We start from the raw sequence: 15,375 nt of genomic DNA, 5'->3' as shown, positions 1-15,375 counted from the left end.
AATGCCATTTGTCTCTCCGCCCACGAAGCCGACCCGTGTGTCTTTCTTTCTTTCTCTTACTCGGTCACTGAGCTCCATTGGCGCATCATATCTTCAATGGCGTCCTTACTCAGTATGGTTTCGGTACCACCCAGAACGTTATCAAGCACCAGAACCCCTAGAGTCCAAGCCCGACCATTTTACGCCCCAAGTTCCTTCTCACTCACTTGTAGGTTGACTCAATGGAGCTCGTTTGGTTGCTGAGAGAGTTAACTATTGGATGCAAGAAAGAACCCCCCGCGCCCCGTTTTTGTATCCTGATATCTAATGTGTTAACTGTAGTTTTGTTCACTTTCTCAGCAATCCAACGCCACCAAGAGTTTCTGCCTCTGAGCTTTTGCTGTGTGTTGTTTCATTGGTTTTGATAATTGATTTCTTTTGCAGCGAGGAGATTACAGATTAAAGCAGCAGAAACGGAGGCAAACGAAGGTGAATTAAGCTCTCTTGCGCCAATATTTATTTTTTTTAAATTGTAGTAGTTTCGGAATTCAGAGTAACTTCAATCTTTTGGTTGGTGTCAGCAGTTAAACCTCAAGCCCCAGATAAGGCGCCGGCTAAAAATGGTTCGAGCTTCAATCAGCTTCTTGGTATTAAAGGAGCTTCCCAAGAAACAGTGAGTCCATTTTTTAATCCTCTTCCATGTCTCAAGTTCGATAATATCAGAGTTTATTATCTTCTTTTGACGCGGAGTTCACTACGACTAGACTTAATGATTATAATCAGATTCATGTTATCGTCGTTGGCAGCGGGAATAGTTTTATGTGGGGAAAAATTATTTAACCTTGAATGTAACTTGGTTTAATTATGCTACTTTGCTACCTTGTGATATGCTTCATTACCTGTTGATTCGTCAATAGGAATTTCTTCTGCACTTTGTTTGGAAGAAAGGAAAATTAAAGGTGATTGTGATTTATGTTACTTATTTGAAAATCACAACGGAAATAAGGGAGAAATGAAAATGTGGAGGTTAAGAGAAATGAATTTGTAACATTTTATAGTTTACTGCCGTACTACCATCCCATTAAACAAAATCATTTCAATAAAATCGGATATGAAGAAATATGTAATTTTAGAATTTTCTTTTCGATTTTATTTCCATCATTCATGTGACTAAGGAGAAATTACTTTTCCCCCCATTCTACTCCTTCAGTTTCATTCTCCCCATTTCTTCCCCGTATCATATTGTTCTTGAAGAAAAGTTAAATGTTATTCTGAAACCACTGAATTCCAAAAGTCAACTTAATACATGAGAAAGGGTAAATCAGTTTAATGAAGTTCAAGTATTAAATTTTAAACACAATGGGAGGGATTACTCTATTGCCCAACTTCAATTTGGATTGATGATAGTAGGGCATTACTATCGCATCATAAGTCTACAATAGCACCTCATCTTGCTTGAAGTTAGAATACAGGAGAATTGTTGTATTAAGTTCTGCCATAAACTTCAAAGCTCTGATGTAAAATTTAGGCAGGAAGAGACTGAGTACTTGGGAAGAACTGAAGAAAGTTTTAATACTCAAATCCTTGACAACAATAACAACACGCCTTACCTTATTTGGTGGGATTGGCTACATGTGTTGCACGACACCATTGTGTTCTATCGACAATCAAATCTTTGGATATATTATTTATCAAAAAGTCCTGTTCAATAACTTTATTGAGTATTCCTTTTGGTCTTCCTCTACTTTTGTTTCTCCACCCTCCTTAATGATGCCTCCAACAGCCTTCTTTGTATGTCTCCTAGCCACCTTAAATGATTGTCTACAATTTTCTCTTCATTAGATGACATGCCAACTTACAAAGCGCCTAAAATCCTTCTCCTTGACATCTAGTCCAAGTATTTGGCAAAACTAACACTGTTGCTGATCCTTGATCTTATTATTCAATTAGAAAAAGCTGCTACACTGCTCTTTTTGGATAGATGCATCTCCCTTTTGAGATAAAAGGTTTGCTACTTTATGTTGACATTATATCCATCTCCTATTGCCATTTACCTTTGCGTTTTACACACCAAGTTAGATTATGAGGACAAATGAGACTGACTGAAAAATTGCTGCATTGCTATTAATTGGTTCGAATACGGCAAACTGCATGTCACCTTGCAGACAGATTGATCTGGATGGTTTATGGGACACCTGCTAGTTCATAAGGCTTAATACTCTGCCTATATTTTGTGGCTGACATAAATTGTCAGTTGATAGTTGTCTTTATTTTGGATTGCAGAACATTATTGGCAAGGTTGTTTTAAATAGTTTTGGTATCAATGCAATTTAACATTCTGAGACAAACTAATTAAGTATGATCCTGGCTTCTAGTTACTCAGTTCTCTGCCATGTCTTGACATCTCTGGTCTTTTGGTTTGTTACATAGTAAATAATGACATAAAACAGATGATTTTGCACCATCCTGAACATATGTACTTATTGTTCTTTATGTAATACTTTTTGCAGAATAAATGGAAGATTCGTCTTCAACTCACAAAGCCTGTTACTTGGCCTCCATTGGTTTGGGGCGTAGTTTGTGGTGCTGCTGCTTCTGGTATTTCTTTTAGCATAACATAATGTCACTCAAAACATTGAAATAAATCTTGAGTTGTCTTGTAGAAAATTTTTATCAGTTGTTCCAATGGTCACCTTCTTTTGGTTTTTCTTTAATTGACTTCATCAACCTTAGGCATCACAATACATCCAAGGGAACTCTGTGTCTCTGTCAAATATGCAGAGGGCAGCTTAGCTTCATGCTTGTCCTCTTGGTTTTGTTTTCTTTAGCTTATTTTTGTTCTTTTTATTTAAGAGGGCATCTTATCCTCATTCCTTTTGTTGTTCTCTCTAGAATAAATTTGCCTTTTCTATAAAAGTAATCTTCTCAAGGAAAGGAATTTTTTTACTAGTATATCATGTGAAAGCAACAAAACAATACTTTTTTCGGCCAGAACAAAAGAGTTAATTGATATTCAGCATCTTTGTATTTTGAATTAGCTACAGGAAATGAATTGTCCGAGTTGGAAGTCATGAATAATGGGTCTTACATTTTTATTAAATAAAAAAGGTCTTACATCAGTTAGTTATGGCCCAAGTGTTAATTTATGTGCCATGCTGTTATAACGAATAGAAGAGAAAAATTGGAGAGAGACGTGAGAGAATGATAGAACACAGAAGGACTGAGAGAGAAGAGAAGAGAAATTAGAGGAGTAGAGCAACAGAAAACGATTCTGTCATTAACCATCCATAAACTGACTCACAAAACTCCCTTCTTATCTAGACTGAGGAGATAACGGTAACCATCTAACACCTCTAACCAACTAAAACCCAAATCACTTCTTTAATTCTTTTATTATTATCATATCACATGCTTACTTGGAGGAACACCGGTTTTCTTAAGTAACATTTGATTGCCAATCTCCCTTCTGCAAAAGTGTAACTTTAGCATAACTAGTATATTCAACAATTTTTTCTATGCATGATAGATAAACTATGTCATGGAAATGTTCCAGTTAGGTTTGTGGAGGCTTATGCAATGCTTGGTAGGTAGAAACGTATTTTCTAGAAAGGAAAAAGTAAATGCAGCTATCCCATATTTTTTCTAGATATTTTTATCATTTCCTTTCTAAGAAATACTTTTCCGTATGCTAAACATGTAGTTAAGGAAGTGCTTGAAACATGGACAAAGTACAATGCTGCCTGCTCAAACCTTGTACTGAAATGTTGAATTTGATTAGAATAGTGGAGATGGTAATGATCAAATCTTTGATTGCATGGTCAAAGAGGCTTTTATACAATCTTTAAGAATTATTTCTTCAAAAAGCATAAGCTTTTAGACCTATCTGAAGGAATAGTTGTCCCTAACACGGACAATCCCTTTAAGATCATAGGCTTTTTAATGCAGAATAATGAGGACAAAATATTGTTTATTTTATTATTTCAACTGTGTTTAATTTTTTTGGATTATTAACGCATTGTATATATTTAAATAATAGTATCATCTCTAACTTCATAGATGCATTGTGCATCTACATAACTTCTTCAAGAAGTCAGTATTCTAAAGCAATCTTTTCACGTGACAGGAAATTTCCACTGGAATTTTGAGGATGTTGTGAAATCAATTGTGTGCATGATGATGTCTGGACCATTCCTTACTGGATATACACAGGTGCTATTCTGGACAAGTTTTGCTGATGCATGTTGGATGAGTGCCAGACTGAAATGAGTTTATTTTTCTGCTTTTCTAATTTGTTAGACTCTGAATGATTGGTATGACCGAGAAATTGATGCAATTAATGAACCTTATCGACCAATTCCTTCAGGGGCAATATCTGAGAATGAGGTATGTTGTTTCTCTGACTGGGATTCATGCATGCTTTCCTATTGCAGTTTTCAGTTTTTCAATTTTTCATTGCCTAAAATTCTTCAGGTTATCACACAAATATGGGTGCTGTTGCTAGGAGGCCTTAGCTTGGCTGGCTTGTTGGACATATGGGTTTGTGCTCTAAACTCTAGCTTCATTTTCCTGTAAAGTATAAATTAGGCCGAAGTTTGATTTTCTGATGCTTGTTCTTATAGGCAGGGCATGATTTCCCTGTAGTTTTTTACCTTGCTCTTGGTGGATCATTGCTATCATATATATATTCTGCTCCTCCTTTGAAGGTACACCATTTTTATATTTCAAAATTTTTCATTATTTTTTAAAAATATATTTGCTTTCTAAGTTTATTTGTTTCTTGATGTAAACCATCCTGCTTCCCACTGCTGCAGGAAATTCCTTTTTCTGACATTTGACTGAATTTTTGTTTTCTCTGCAGCTTAAGCAAAATGGATGGATTGGAAACTTTGCTCTTGGAGCAAGTTATATCAGTTTACCATGGTACTATATTCTTTAGCAGTAATATATTTTAAGCTTTCTCCCGGTTTTCAACATGCATTTCTAGATTGACTTACGTCTCATCCCTTTGATTTTCATCCATTTTCTGAGTAAAAAGAATTGCTTCTTATATGAGATAGTTGACTACTATTCATAAGGTGCATACAAGACTATAGAGGGGGTTCATATATCAATATTTAAATATTTTTCTTAGAAAAATAAAAAAGTTATTATTCTTGCTTGTATTTATTGTAAGAAATGAGCTAGGTAAAACTGGGACACTTTATTGACCCAAAATAATTAGGAATCTGATCTTTTTGTTTGATTTACTTCTAAAGTTTATTTTCTGGACTTGTGCCATTTATCTTAAGTTTTGCAACCAATTTCCTGGTTTAGGTGGGCTGGTCAGGCTTTGTTTGGAACTCTTACACCTGATATCATTGTTCTCACACTCCTATACAGCATAGCGGGAGTATGTAGTATGCAAAATTCAGTATCTTGTTATGTTTGGTATGTATCTCATGTCAAGTTTTTCCCTGGAAAAGGTATGTAACATTGTTACCTTATGCATGTCAGTTGGGGATTGCCATTGTCAATGACTTCAAAAGCGTTGAAGGGGATAGAGCTCTAGGACTTCAGGTTGTCCTATTGTCCCATCCTTTGATTTTTGTAATTTCTACTTGTCATGGTTCTAAAATTTCTGATCTTGCATATTAACTGAAGTAACTGCTGCTGCCTGTTTTTAATGTGACGTTTTTTTTTTTTCACCTGGCAGTCACTTCCAGTTGCATTTGGTACTGAAACTGCTAAATGGATCTGTGTTGGTGCCATTGACATTACACAGTTATCTGTTGCTGGTACTTTTTAATCCACGACATATACTTTTATGGTTTGTTCTCTAATATTTTCTTCAAAATGACTATACTATTCATTTATGCCATGCACTAGTTAGTGTAAGATGAAATTTGAAGCTTGATTCATTAAGGTTGTTATTGTATTACCCATCATAACTATCCTTCTAGGTTTAGATTCCCCCCCTTCCCTTGGCCTTGGGAATTTTCATACTATATAATGTCTAACTTGGACTCAAATGGTTCGTACTCTGCTACAATTTGATCACAATATTGGAGCGTTTTCTTAAAATGGTGACAAGAGGACACCTAAATGCACCCCTGCTGCTGTTGTCTTGGCTTGAGTATGGAGCTAACATTTTTATGGAAAAATTTGCTTTTGAGATAATGTACTGATTTTCTCCCCCCCCTTTTTTTCCTCTCTTGGCAAATATGATATACTGCTTTAGGTTCTGGTAAAGCAGTCATTTTTAAGTTGATCAAGACCATTGAACCAGAATATAAAATATGATTTGATTTTCATGCAAGGAGTTTATTGGAATTTATGTTTGCAGGATATCTTCTTGGAGCAGGTAAACCATACTATGCATTGGCTTTACTCGCCCTGATAGTTCCGCAAGTCATTTTTCAGGTAAAGCACAACCAAAGTGAATATTCTTTTACTCCCAATAGGTGTGGTGTTTGGCTTATGTGAATTCAGTTTGCTATGCACTTGCCTTCTCGGTAACTTGCTTGTTTATAAGATATTTGCAATGAAATATATGAAAAATTCCCTTAAAAGGGTTTTTTTAAGGGAATTTTTCTTGCTTCATTACTATTGTTAAATATCTATTATAGATTGAGAAAAGAAAATTTTGTGATAATGTAAAATTGCTGAATATTGCGCGCTCAAGTTGTGTTGTCCAGCTAACTTTATGTTGGCATCTTACTGGTTCTTATGCCTTGCAGTTTCAGTACTTCCTTAAAGACCCGGTGAAGTATGATGTTAAATACCAGGTACATTTCCACTATTGAACTTCTAAGAACTAAGTTTGTAGTTCCCGGGATGATATCTAGTGTTGTTTTAATAAACAATAACAAGTCTTATCTCATTAAGTAAGGTTGGTTTTATGGATTGCATTATGTCATTATGCTCTATCAACAATCAACTCTTTAGATAAACTGTTTATTAAAAAGTCATGCTCAATAACTTCCGTAAGTGATCATCTTGATCTTCTTCTATCTCTTCTGACTGGACTTGAGACCATCTGATCAACTTTCTTCATTGGTGCCTCTAACAACCTTCTTTATGCATGTCCAAATCACCTCAAGGTTGTGTTTGAATGGATGGATTTGGGTTGAGAATTTGGATTTAAAATCTCACATTTAAAATTTATAAATTTTAAATTCTTTGTTTGGATGATATAAAAAAATTCAAATTATAATATTAAAATTCTTTGTTTAAATCTTAAGTAAAATTCCATATTTCAAATTCTATGTCTGAATTTAAAGGCAACTTGGACGACGTTGATGGTCTAGTCTAGGTCAAAGTCGGTGGTCCAGTCCCAATCTAAGGTAGTGGCTTGGTTTCAGTCAATGCTAGCTATCTAAACCTAGACAATGTCAATGGTTTAATCCCGATTGGCAGTGGTAGTTCGATCCTGATTGACATTGGTGGTTTGATCCTTGTCAAAGTGGACTATGTGGTCTTGATCAATGGTGGTGGCTCGGTCTTGATCTAACGCTTGATCGTAGGCCTGTCCCTAGACGACAGTGGCATTTGCAAATCGACACTGGTTGGACGTGACGGACTAGATTTATTGGAGGTGAAATGAATTGTGAAAAATTAAGTCATTGTTAGTCATCTTCAAATTGACCAACCCTTCATTTTTTGGTTGAATAACGGCAAATGAGAAATCATGAAATCTTAATTTTGGTTTTATTGACCTTCATTCTTCCTTTTCAACTTTCCTCTTTTTTGGGACAATGTGTGTGCATACATATATATTCGTGTATATTGTATATAATACTTCCCTGCTGACATTTTTTTATATGAAAAGTAAGTATTATGTGTAATTCATTTTATACCCTGGTTTCATGTTCATTTCTTCCATTTTCCCTTGCTCTGTATTTTTAGCACGCATAATTGGAGTAGTTTCTATTTCACTTTCAGGCCAGCGCACAGCCATTCCTTGTCCTCGGTCTCCTTGTTACTGCTCTAGCAACTAGCCACTAGTCTTCATTGACTTGAATGTGCAAGAAAGATATCCTGAAAAGCACGAATGGAGAAAATAAATATGAAGGCGAAGTGAAACAAAGCCAACGCACTGGTAATAAAGAATTTGGCAAAATATAATACCATAATACAGCCAGAATTAAGTGAGATCAAGGCTTGCTCTCTCATGCATAGAGGGTCCCGGCTCTTTCCTGGTGCTTTTACTTGCATTTCCTTCCAAGTCCACCCTACTCTCGGAAATTTTGGTTCCTAGGGATTTAGATCGAGAATGTTTGCCCTTTCTCTGAAAACTCTAAACAAGAAATCCTTTGTATACCAATGCTGTCTGTTGCCACTGGTAACGTATGTATGGATCTTTCCATAATGTGATTTGTAACTCATGTCTATCAGTCCATGCGTGTGTATTTTTTGGGGCACAGGCGGCCACACCGTGCTTGGCAATAACTGCCAACTTATTGTCCAACGAAATTTCAAGTCTTAGGATTGGTAGAGTATGTTGGATAGTGATTAAAAATCCAAATTCTCATATTATATGTCAAAATTAACTACGAACTCAAGATTATAATTTTTTTAATTAAATTCAACATTTCTTATTACATGTTAAAATCAATTATAAATTTTAAATCATGATAGCTTCTTCAAATAATCACTTATTTGATTTTTTTAGATTTTAAATATTTTTAAAATCTTAAAGAATTAAAACAAACAAATCAAAACTTGTCAAAAGCTTAGAGTTTAGACTTGGATTGCATTGGTATACAAAGGATTCCTTGTTTAGAGTTTTCAGAGGAAAGATAAACACTTTCAATCTAAACATAGAGGTTACCAAGTCTCGAATTCACCATCTTGTGTAAGGAATTTCAAGTCTCAGGCTCATACTTTATTCGAGGTAATTTTTTAAATATTAAGAATATATTGATTTATACATAGCCAGCTAATTACAAAATTGCATTTCAAAAGGACTGTAAGCAAAAAGATATATCTTAATATAATGGTTTTTTTATAATTAATTCACAAAAAATTAAATCCATCATCTTATTACTATGAAAGAAAACCTTGTTTTTTTTTCGTATTGATATAAGGTTTTCTTTAAATTCTGTTTTGAATCATATTTGTTTTTTTTTTTCAAATGTATACTTATACAGTCTTTAAAATTTATGTTAGGAAAAATTAATCATTTAGTCCTTATAATTTTGACTTAATTGTAACTCAATTTTTAAATTTTGACTCATTATAACTCAGTTTTTAAAGTTTTGACTTGATTGTAAATCAGTTCCTAAACTTTACTTCTTGCAATTTAGTCCCTAAAGTTTCAACCTCTTAAATATTGGTCTCTATATTTTAAAAAATAAAATTATAAACACTAAAAATATTTTAAACTATTAATATTTATAAATATTAAAAGGTTTTAGTAATTTAAGATATTAGTAATAAATTTTAAAATATTTTTAATCTTTATAATTATATTTTTTAAAATATAAAAATTAATATTTAAGAAGTTGAAATTTTAGGGACTAAATTGCAAGAGACAAAATTCAGGGACTGATTTACAATTGAGTCAACTTTTAGGATTGAATTATAGCGAGTTAAAGTTTAGGAATTGAGTTATAATTGGGTCAAAACTACAGGGATTAAATGATTAATTTTTTCTTTATGTTAATTATAAAATGACCATTATTTCTTATTCATATAAAATATAAAAATATTTCAACCAACCATTTTGACCGAATACCGGTGATTACCAAGTCATTAATATTGGAAATATCAATAAGTAATTAAAAAATAATATATTCATTTTAATAAAATTTTGCTAAAATATTTAAATATTTAGTAATTTAAATATTATTATTTATAAATATTCATTCAAAATTTATAACTTCTCTTTTCAATATTAACACCTCAACTAATTTTTTTAAAAATTATAGGTGATTTATAAATTAAAATAATATGATAAAATTGTAAGCCTTCTTCCAAAATTAATATAACCTTCTTCAAATTTGTATATCTAAAAAGTTAACTTGTAAATTGTGTGTGAATATTTATAAATAATAATACTACTTAAATTATCAAATATTAAAGTATTAATATTTTAGTAAGATATTATTTAAAAATTAATATTTTTAATTATTTATCTGTGTTGCTTGCAAAGATGATTTGATAATCATCGAGTAGTCATCGCTCAAAATGACTAGTTAAAATAATATTGTGTCTTTTATATGAGTAAGACATATTTCTGTAATTTTTTGGATTAATTAACAGTAAAATTAATGAATGCTTGACGAAGGAGCAATATTATTTTTTAAAAAAATTATTTATGCAGAATATTGTTCTACCCTTCACTACAGGCACCCAACACTCTTAACAAAAGTTTAGGAGTAAATTATGCCTTTAATTCTCATTTAATTGTCATATAAGTTGATAATACAAAAATTTTAGATGTATTTTGATTGTTTATAATAATATGATATTTATTAATCCATTCAAATGTTAATTTATTATTCATCGCAATCGCAATCGCAATCCTATGCTATTTTCTAAATATCAAAGCTGTCTTTTTAACATAAGTATTGGAAAAGTCACGTGTATGGCGCACACTAGTTTTAACAAAATTAAGAAATTTTACATTAGATATAGAGATAAATGATGTATATTAATTTTAAAAATAAATATTAAGGTCGCATTTGATTGAATTTGTTTCTATTGTTAGAGAAAAAAGATCATTTTTTTTAAAAAAGAATTGGGTTATTTTGTTGCCCTGTCTTCGTAAAATATCGCCTATATTATATATCTTACCCCCAAAGTTGAGTAAAGCGTCTTACATGCTTTGTTTTTTATTTTCTTTTTTTGAAATACCAATGATCACTAACATATACTATTTTCTCACTTCTTCATAAATTTTATTGCAAAGCCAACTTTAGGGATCTGTTCTTTGAAATGTCCACACGCTAAGCTAAGCATCTCAGGAAAAAGCTATTTCGTTCTTTTTGATACAAAAAAGCTATTCAATTCTTGTTCTACACATTCCGCCACTCCCTTTTTTTTAATCTAATTTTTTTATCTAATCAGAATAAATTGAATTTTTAAGTTTAAATTAAGTTAAAAGTAGTTTTAAACAACAGTTATTTAAAAGGTATTTGTGATGATAATAATATATAACTTATTTGTCAGAAATTAAATTATGTAAGCTGTCAAGTGTCAATCTTTTCTAACTCCAAAAAAACAAATATGTAACATCTTAAAAGAAAATTCATGTGAAATTTGTGACACAGTTTCCATGTAAAAAAAAAAAAGGGTGATTGGCTCAATTCCAGGGGAAATAATCAATGTAAAAAGGGAAAAAAAAACCGGACAAGCGAGATAATTAATTTTCTCTGTTTTGGAATCTAATCATGGTTCTTTGAAATCTACCACACCGCTTTCAAGCTTCTTCCTAGAGTCATTTGAATTTCCATCACTTCCCAGTAACATTTCCGACAATCGCTAAGGTAAGTGTGATCATTTTTTATTTTCCTGCGACTTGTTCTATTATTGATTAACTTTGAGATTATTATTTCTATTATCTACTGCAGAATTTTGAAATGGTGTTATTTTGACATAATTAATGGAGGGTTCTTCATCTGATGGTAAACTGAAAATAGCTCCTCAATCGAAGGAACTGGTGTTGAGTGATCTTGCCAACACGCAACTGAGGAAGCCGCCAGTGTTTGAAAATCTGACATCACTTATAATCGTGCGTTGCAGCAGCATGCCAAAATTGTTCACAGTTTCAGTGGCTGGGCACCTCTCCTGTCTGAAACTGCTAAAACTATGTGATTGTGAAAAAATGGTTCATGTTCTTCAAGGTGATGATGTAGGAGCTGGAAACAGTGAAAAAGCATTAGTGCTGCAGAAGTTGGAGAGCCTCGTACTGAAACAGCTTCCAAGACTCACAAGTTTCTGCGAAGAAGAAGTTGATTTTGGTGAATTCCCCAAGTTAAAGATGGTTAGAGTGGAAGACGTTCCAAGCATGACCACATTTGTGAAGCGGCCTCTCATGACCCCGCAATTGAAGCAAGTTTATGTGACATATATTACAAAGTGTTGGCTAAGAGACCTCAACCAGACGATAAAATGCTTGCATGAGAAACTTGGTACACTAATTAATTCATCCAACTATGTTCATACTCTAGTACTCTTCATGTTATTTACTTTTGCTTATCATGGATATTGTTTTTCTTTGTTTCTGTTGGCTTTAATTTGCTTGATAGGCATTGTTAACGAGGTTTGGAGAACTAATCGGCAGGGCTTCGACTACCAGAGTAGCTTGGGGATCAAAGATATAGATTTTGAAAGTTCTTCATAGTTATTTTACTCTCTAACTTTCATAGTTATTACAAGCTACTTTCTCTTTCAATACTATTTATAAGTTACTGACTCACTTGTAATATGTCTCACTGGAATCAATATTTGATATTTTAAAATGGATCATTAACTTTGTCTAAAAATTAAATAAATTTTTAATTTTATCCCCATTAAATACATATAATCTTAATAACATATCTTCTCTCATTAACATTTAATGAGATAAAAGAAAAAATTACGATTAAAATTTAATAATATGACTTATAAATGAAACTAATTTTTTTTAATTTTTTTTATTTCATCAATAGGACTAGCAAGAGTAACATGCATGTGTAGGTGGGCGTAATTGCAATTATACAAAGTTTTAATGGTTTCCTTTATTATTTCAATTCATGGCAAAAAAATCTTAAATTTAATTATTCTTATTTGAGATTGTTGATTTCTAAGTTTATTTTTTTAAAAAAAATATATTTAATATTGAATTAAATTTTAAATACATTGAATACAAGGTTTAAATTAATATTAATATGATTTGTGAGATTGAATTATGACTATGATTTATATAATAAAAAAATTTAAACTGATAAGCTTGAAGAAAGTTCTTCAAATTTTAAATGAAGGCAAGGTGTTAATTTGTGTGTGTATATGTTTTAGTGACTTCAGAAGCATTTCTTCTAATTAACTCTATTGATATGATTCATAGAGCTTTCAAGAGCAAATTGTTGATATTGATTAGGGAATGGAAAACACAAGTTTGAGGTTTAAGGAAGCAGAAACTGGATTGCATCAATGCACGCATGTATATTTATATGTGAATTACCATTGTATTAATAATGTGAACTCTTTAGAGATTATATATGGGATATATGAGATCTTGATGATCACTCAAGATTTAATTAGGTCGTGGATCAAATTTACCTTGATTCAGATTTCATATTTTGATTAAGTTTCAGGAGTTGATTTTTTTATTTGAATTACTATATGTTTCATATTACATGTCCAGTAATATTTGTGGTAACTCACACTATAATCAAGTTGCTTTTTTTTTTGTTTTAAATTTAAATTCCTTTTTTACTTTTATTTTACGATCTCCTTTCTTTCTTCTAGAATTTTGGGGGTCTTTTCCGCCAATCTGTTCAGTTTTAATGGTCATCACACCATGATTGAATAGTGATATTATATTTTGTAGGTATTTCTATTTTATTTAAAAAATTTCTCTTACATATTATTTTCATCTTTTGAATTGTTTCATGGATTTTTTTTTTACTTCTCGGGAAGATTCCTTCTAAAGATTTGGGAAGAAAAATAGGACTGGGCACGAGCATTTGAATATATTTTAATTTAATTTGTTTTCTTTGAATTCTTTCAATTGGTTTTAATATTTTAATTTAGTTGTAATTTACGAAATGTTCAGAAATCTGTACTATGTGCGTGCGTGTTAATCAGATGAGGTTAATCTTAAAAATAGTTGGGAATATATCATCAATGTCAATCAATAACTCAATACATAAATAACTATAATTATAATAAACAAGTTATATAGAATTAAAGCTCATTGACTAAGTTTCAATCGAGTCAAAAGTGAGTTGTGCTTAATCAAAATTCATTGGCTGAATTGTAACAAAACTAAAATTAAATGAATTAAATAATTAATTTTCGTTAAAAGATATATATGGTGAAAATGTGAATGTGGGACCCATAATAAATAAAGGTATATGTACCTTGCCTAATGAATAAGAAATTTAATTTACAAAAATGTTAAAAATGTAGGAATTAGGAGATAAAATATGATTGGGTATAAACATGAATGAAAGAATAAACGGGATTTAACCCTACCTACGATGCACAGGTATTGATACGTGTATCGTATTCGATTCAAAATAAAACATAGGATATGATACATTTTTTATGCATGCATATATATTTATAAAAAAATCACAAAAAAATTTAAAATATAATTATAATTTAAAAAATATCCAAACTAGCATGTGTGTGTATAGTCCTTTATAGTAATATTAAGCAAAACATAATAAGTAATTATACTTTTATTTTAGTTATAACTAGAGGTAGGAATGGGAAGGCCTAGCCCATATAGGCCTAGGCCCTAAAGCTTAGTTTTTCTAAAAGCACTTTATTCTTGAAGTTTGGCCCTTATTCAAAGAGTTTAAATTGTGCCTATAAGCTTGTTTTAGAAAAAAAACATCTAAAATAAAATTACAACTTGCAAATTAATTAAAAAAATGAACTTCAAAATAAATTAGACAAGTGACTCTCATCATCTTTTTTTTAATAAAATAAGAAAATAAGACAAACAGAACTAAAAGCAATAAACCCATCTAAAGAGGTCTTTGAGATCCTTCAAGAATAGCTTCTGGAGGAAAAATATGAAGGCAGGTGTTGCATCCAATGCTCTCTTAATAAACAAATTTTGATCCTAAAATGATGAACATTCACATCCCAATCTTTGTTTAACAAAGCATATTAATCTACATCGTGATTGTTAGCACACTTGAAACCCATATAATTTTTGAACCACACTAACAATAGAGCATAAAAAAAATCACAGACTGGAAATTAAGACATTTAAAGGACATGAACATTATATAGAAAAGAAAATGTACCTGAAGCCGATACTCATTGAGATCATCAAATCGAAAAGGAGACTGAGTCTGAGAATTTGAGATCAAAGAGGGAGAGTTATCAAGAATCAAGAAGGAAAGGGATAAAAATAGACAAGATCAAACCTGGTGAAAGCCAATAATCAAATACCAAAGCACTCAGGTTGAGATAAGCTCCTATAACAAGACGAAGCACCCATAACAAGAATTAAAGATCACGAGATAAGCACCCAGCCACCCACAGCGAGAATCAAACTAAGCAGTAAAGGTGAATAAACAATCCATAGCCTGTTAAACCCTTCCATACTTAGATGAAGCGTGAGGGTTTTTACTCACCTGTTTAGTTAAAAAAATAGGCAGGCTACTTTTGTGAACTAGCTTATGTTTAGTCTAAATGGGCGGGATAGACTGCGTGTAACATCTTAAATTTTAATCATTAATTAATTAGAAAGAT

The 15,375-nt window shown here is 31.8% G+C and overlaps 2 protein-coding genes across 3 annotated transcripts; both read left to right on the top strand.

Annotated features, from left to right (window-relative positions):
* On the top strand, positions 1-8,351 carry LOC129289005 (chlorophyll synthase, chloroplastic-like). 2 transcript variants are annotated; one of them, XM_054925840.1, is made up of 15 exons: positions 1-208; positions 424-468; positions 561-652; positions 2,490-2,577; positions 4,103-4,188; positions 4,276-4,362; positions 4,450-4,515; positions 4,599-4,682; positions 4,838-4,899; positions 5,293-5,368; positions 5,473-5,535; positions 5,672-5,753; positions 6,302-6,378; positions 6,696-6,743; positions 7,900-8,351. In XM_054925840.1, the coding sequence occupies exons 1-15, from the start codon at positions 97-99 to the stop codon at positions 7,960-7,962; spliced, it is 1,131 nt and encodes a 376-aa protein (XP_054781815.1). In that variant the 5' UTR covers positions 1-96; the 3' UTR covers positions 7,963-8,351. The 2 variants fall into 2 exon arrangements, with proteins under 2 accessions (XP_054781815.1, XP_054781816.1); XM_054925841.1 differs by having other exon boundaries at positions 2-208; positions 564-652.
* A 3,097-nt stretch (positions 8,352-11,448) lies between these two features.
* Positions 11,449-12,368, top strand: LOC129287908 (uncharacterized). The gene is made up of 2 exons (XM_054924191.1): positions 11,449-12,092; positions 12,210-12,368. The coding sequence occupies exons 1-2, from the start codon at positions 11,564-11,566 to the stop codon at positions 12,302-12,304; spliced, it is 624 nt and encodes a 207-aa protein (XP_054780166.1). The 5' UTR covers positions 11,449-11,563; the 3' UTR covers positions 12,305-12,368.
* The last annotated feature ends 3,007 nt before the right edge of the window (positions 12,369-15,375 follow it).

The sequence above is a fragment of the Prosopis cineraria genome, unplaced genomic scaffold (genome assembly GCF_029017545.1).
Source record: "Prosopis cineraria cultivar Desert tree isolate PC_DT_omini unplaced genomic scaffold, ASM2901754v1 PC12, whole genome shotgun sequence".
In the NCBI taxonomy this organism is placed as follows: Eukaryota; Viridiplantae; Streptophyta; class Magnoliopsida; order Fabales; family Fabaceae; genus Prosopis; species Prosopis cineraria.
Note: the sequence above shows the minus strand (reverse complement) of the source record. Positions and strands in the feature narration are given on the sequence as shown.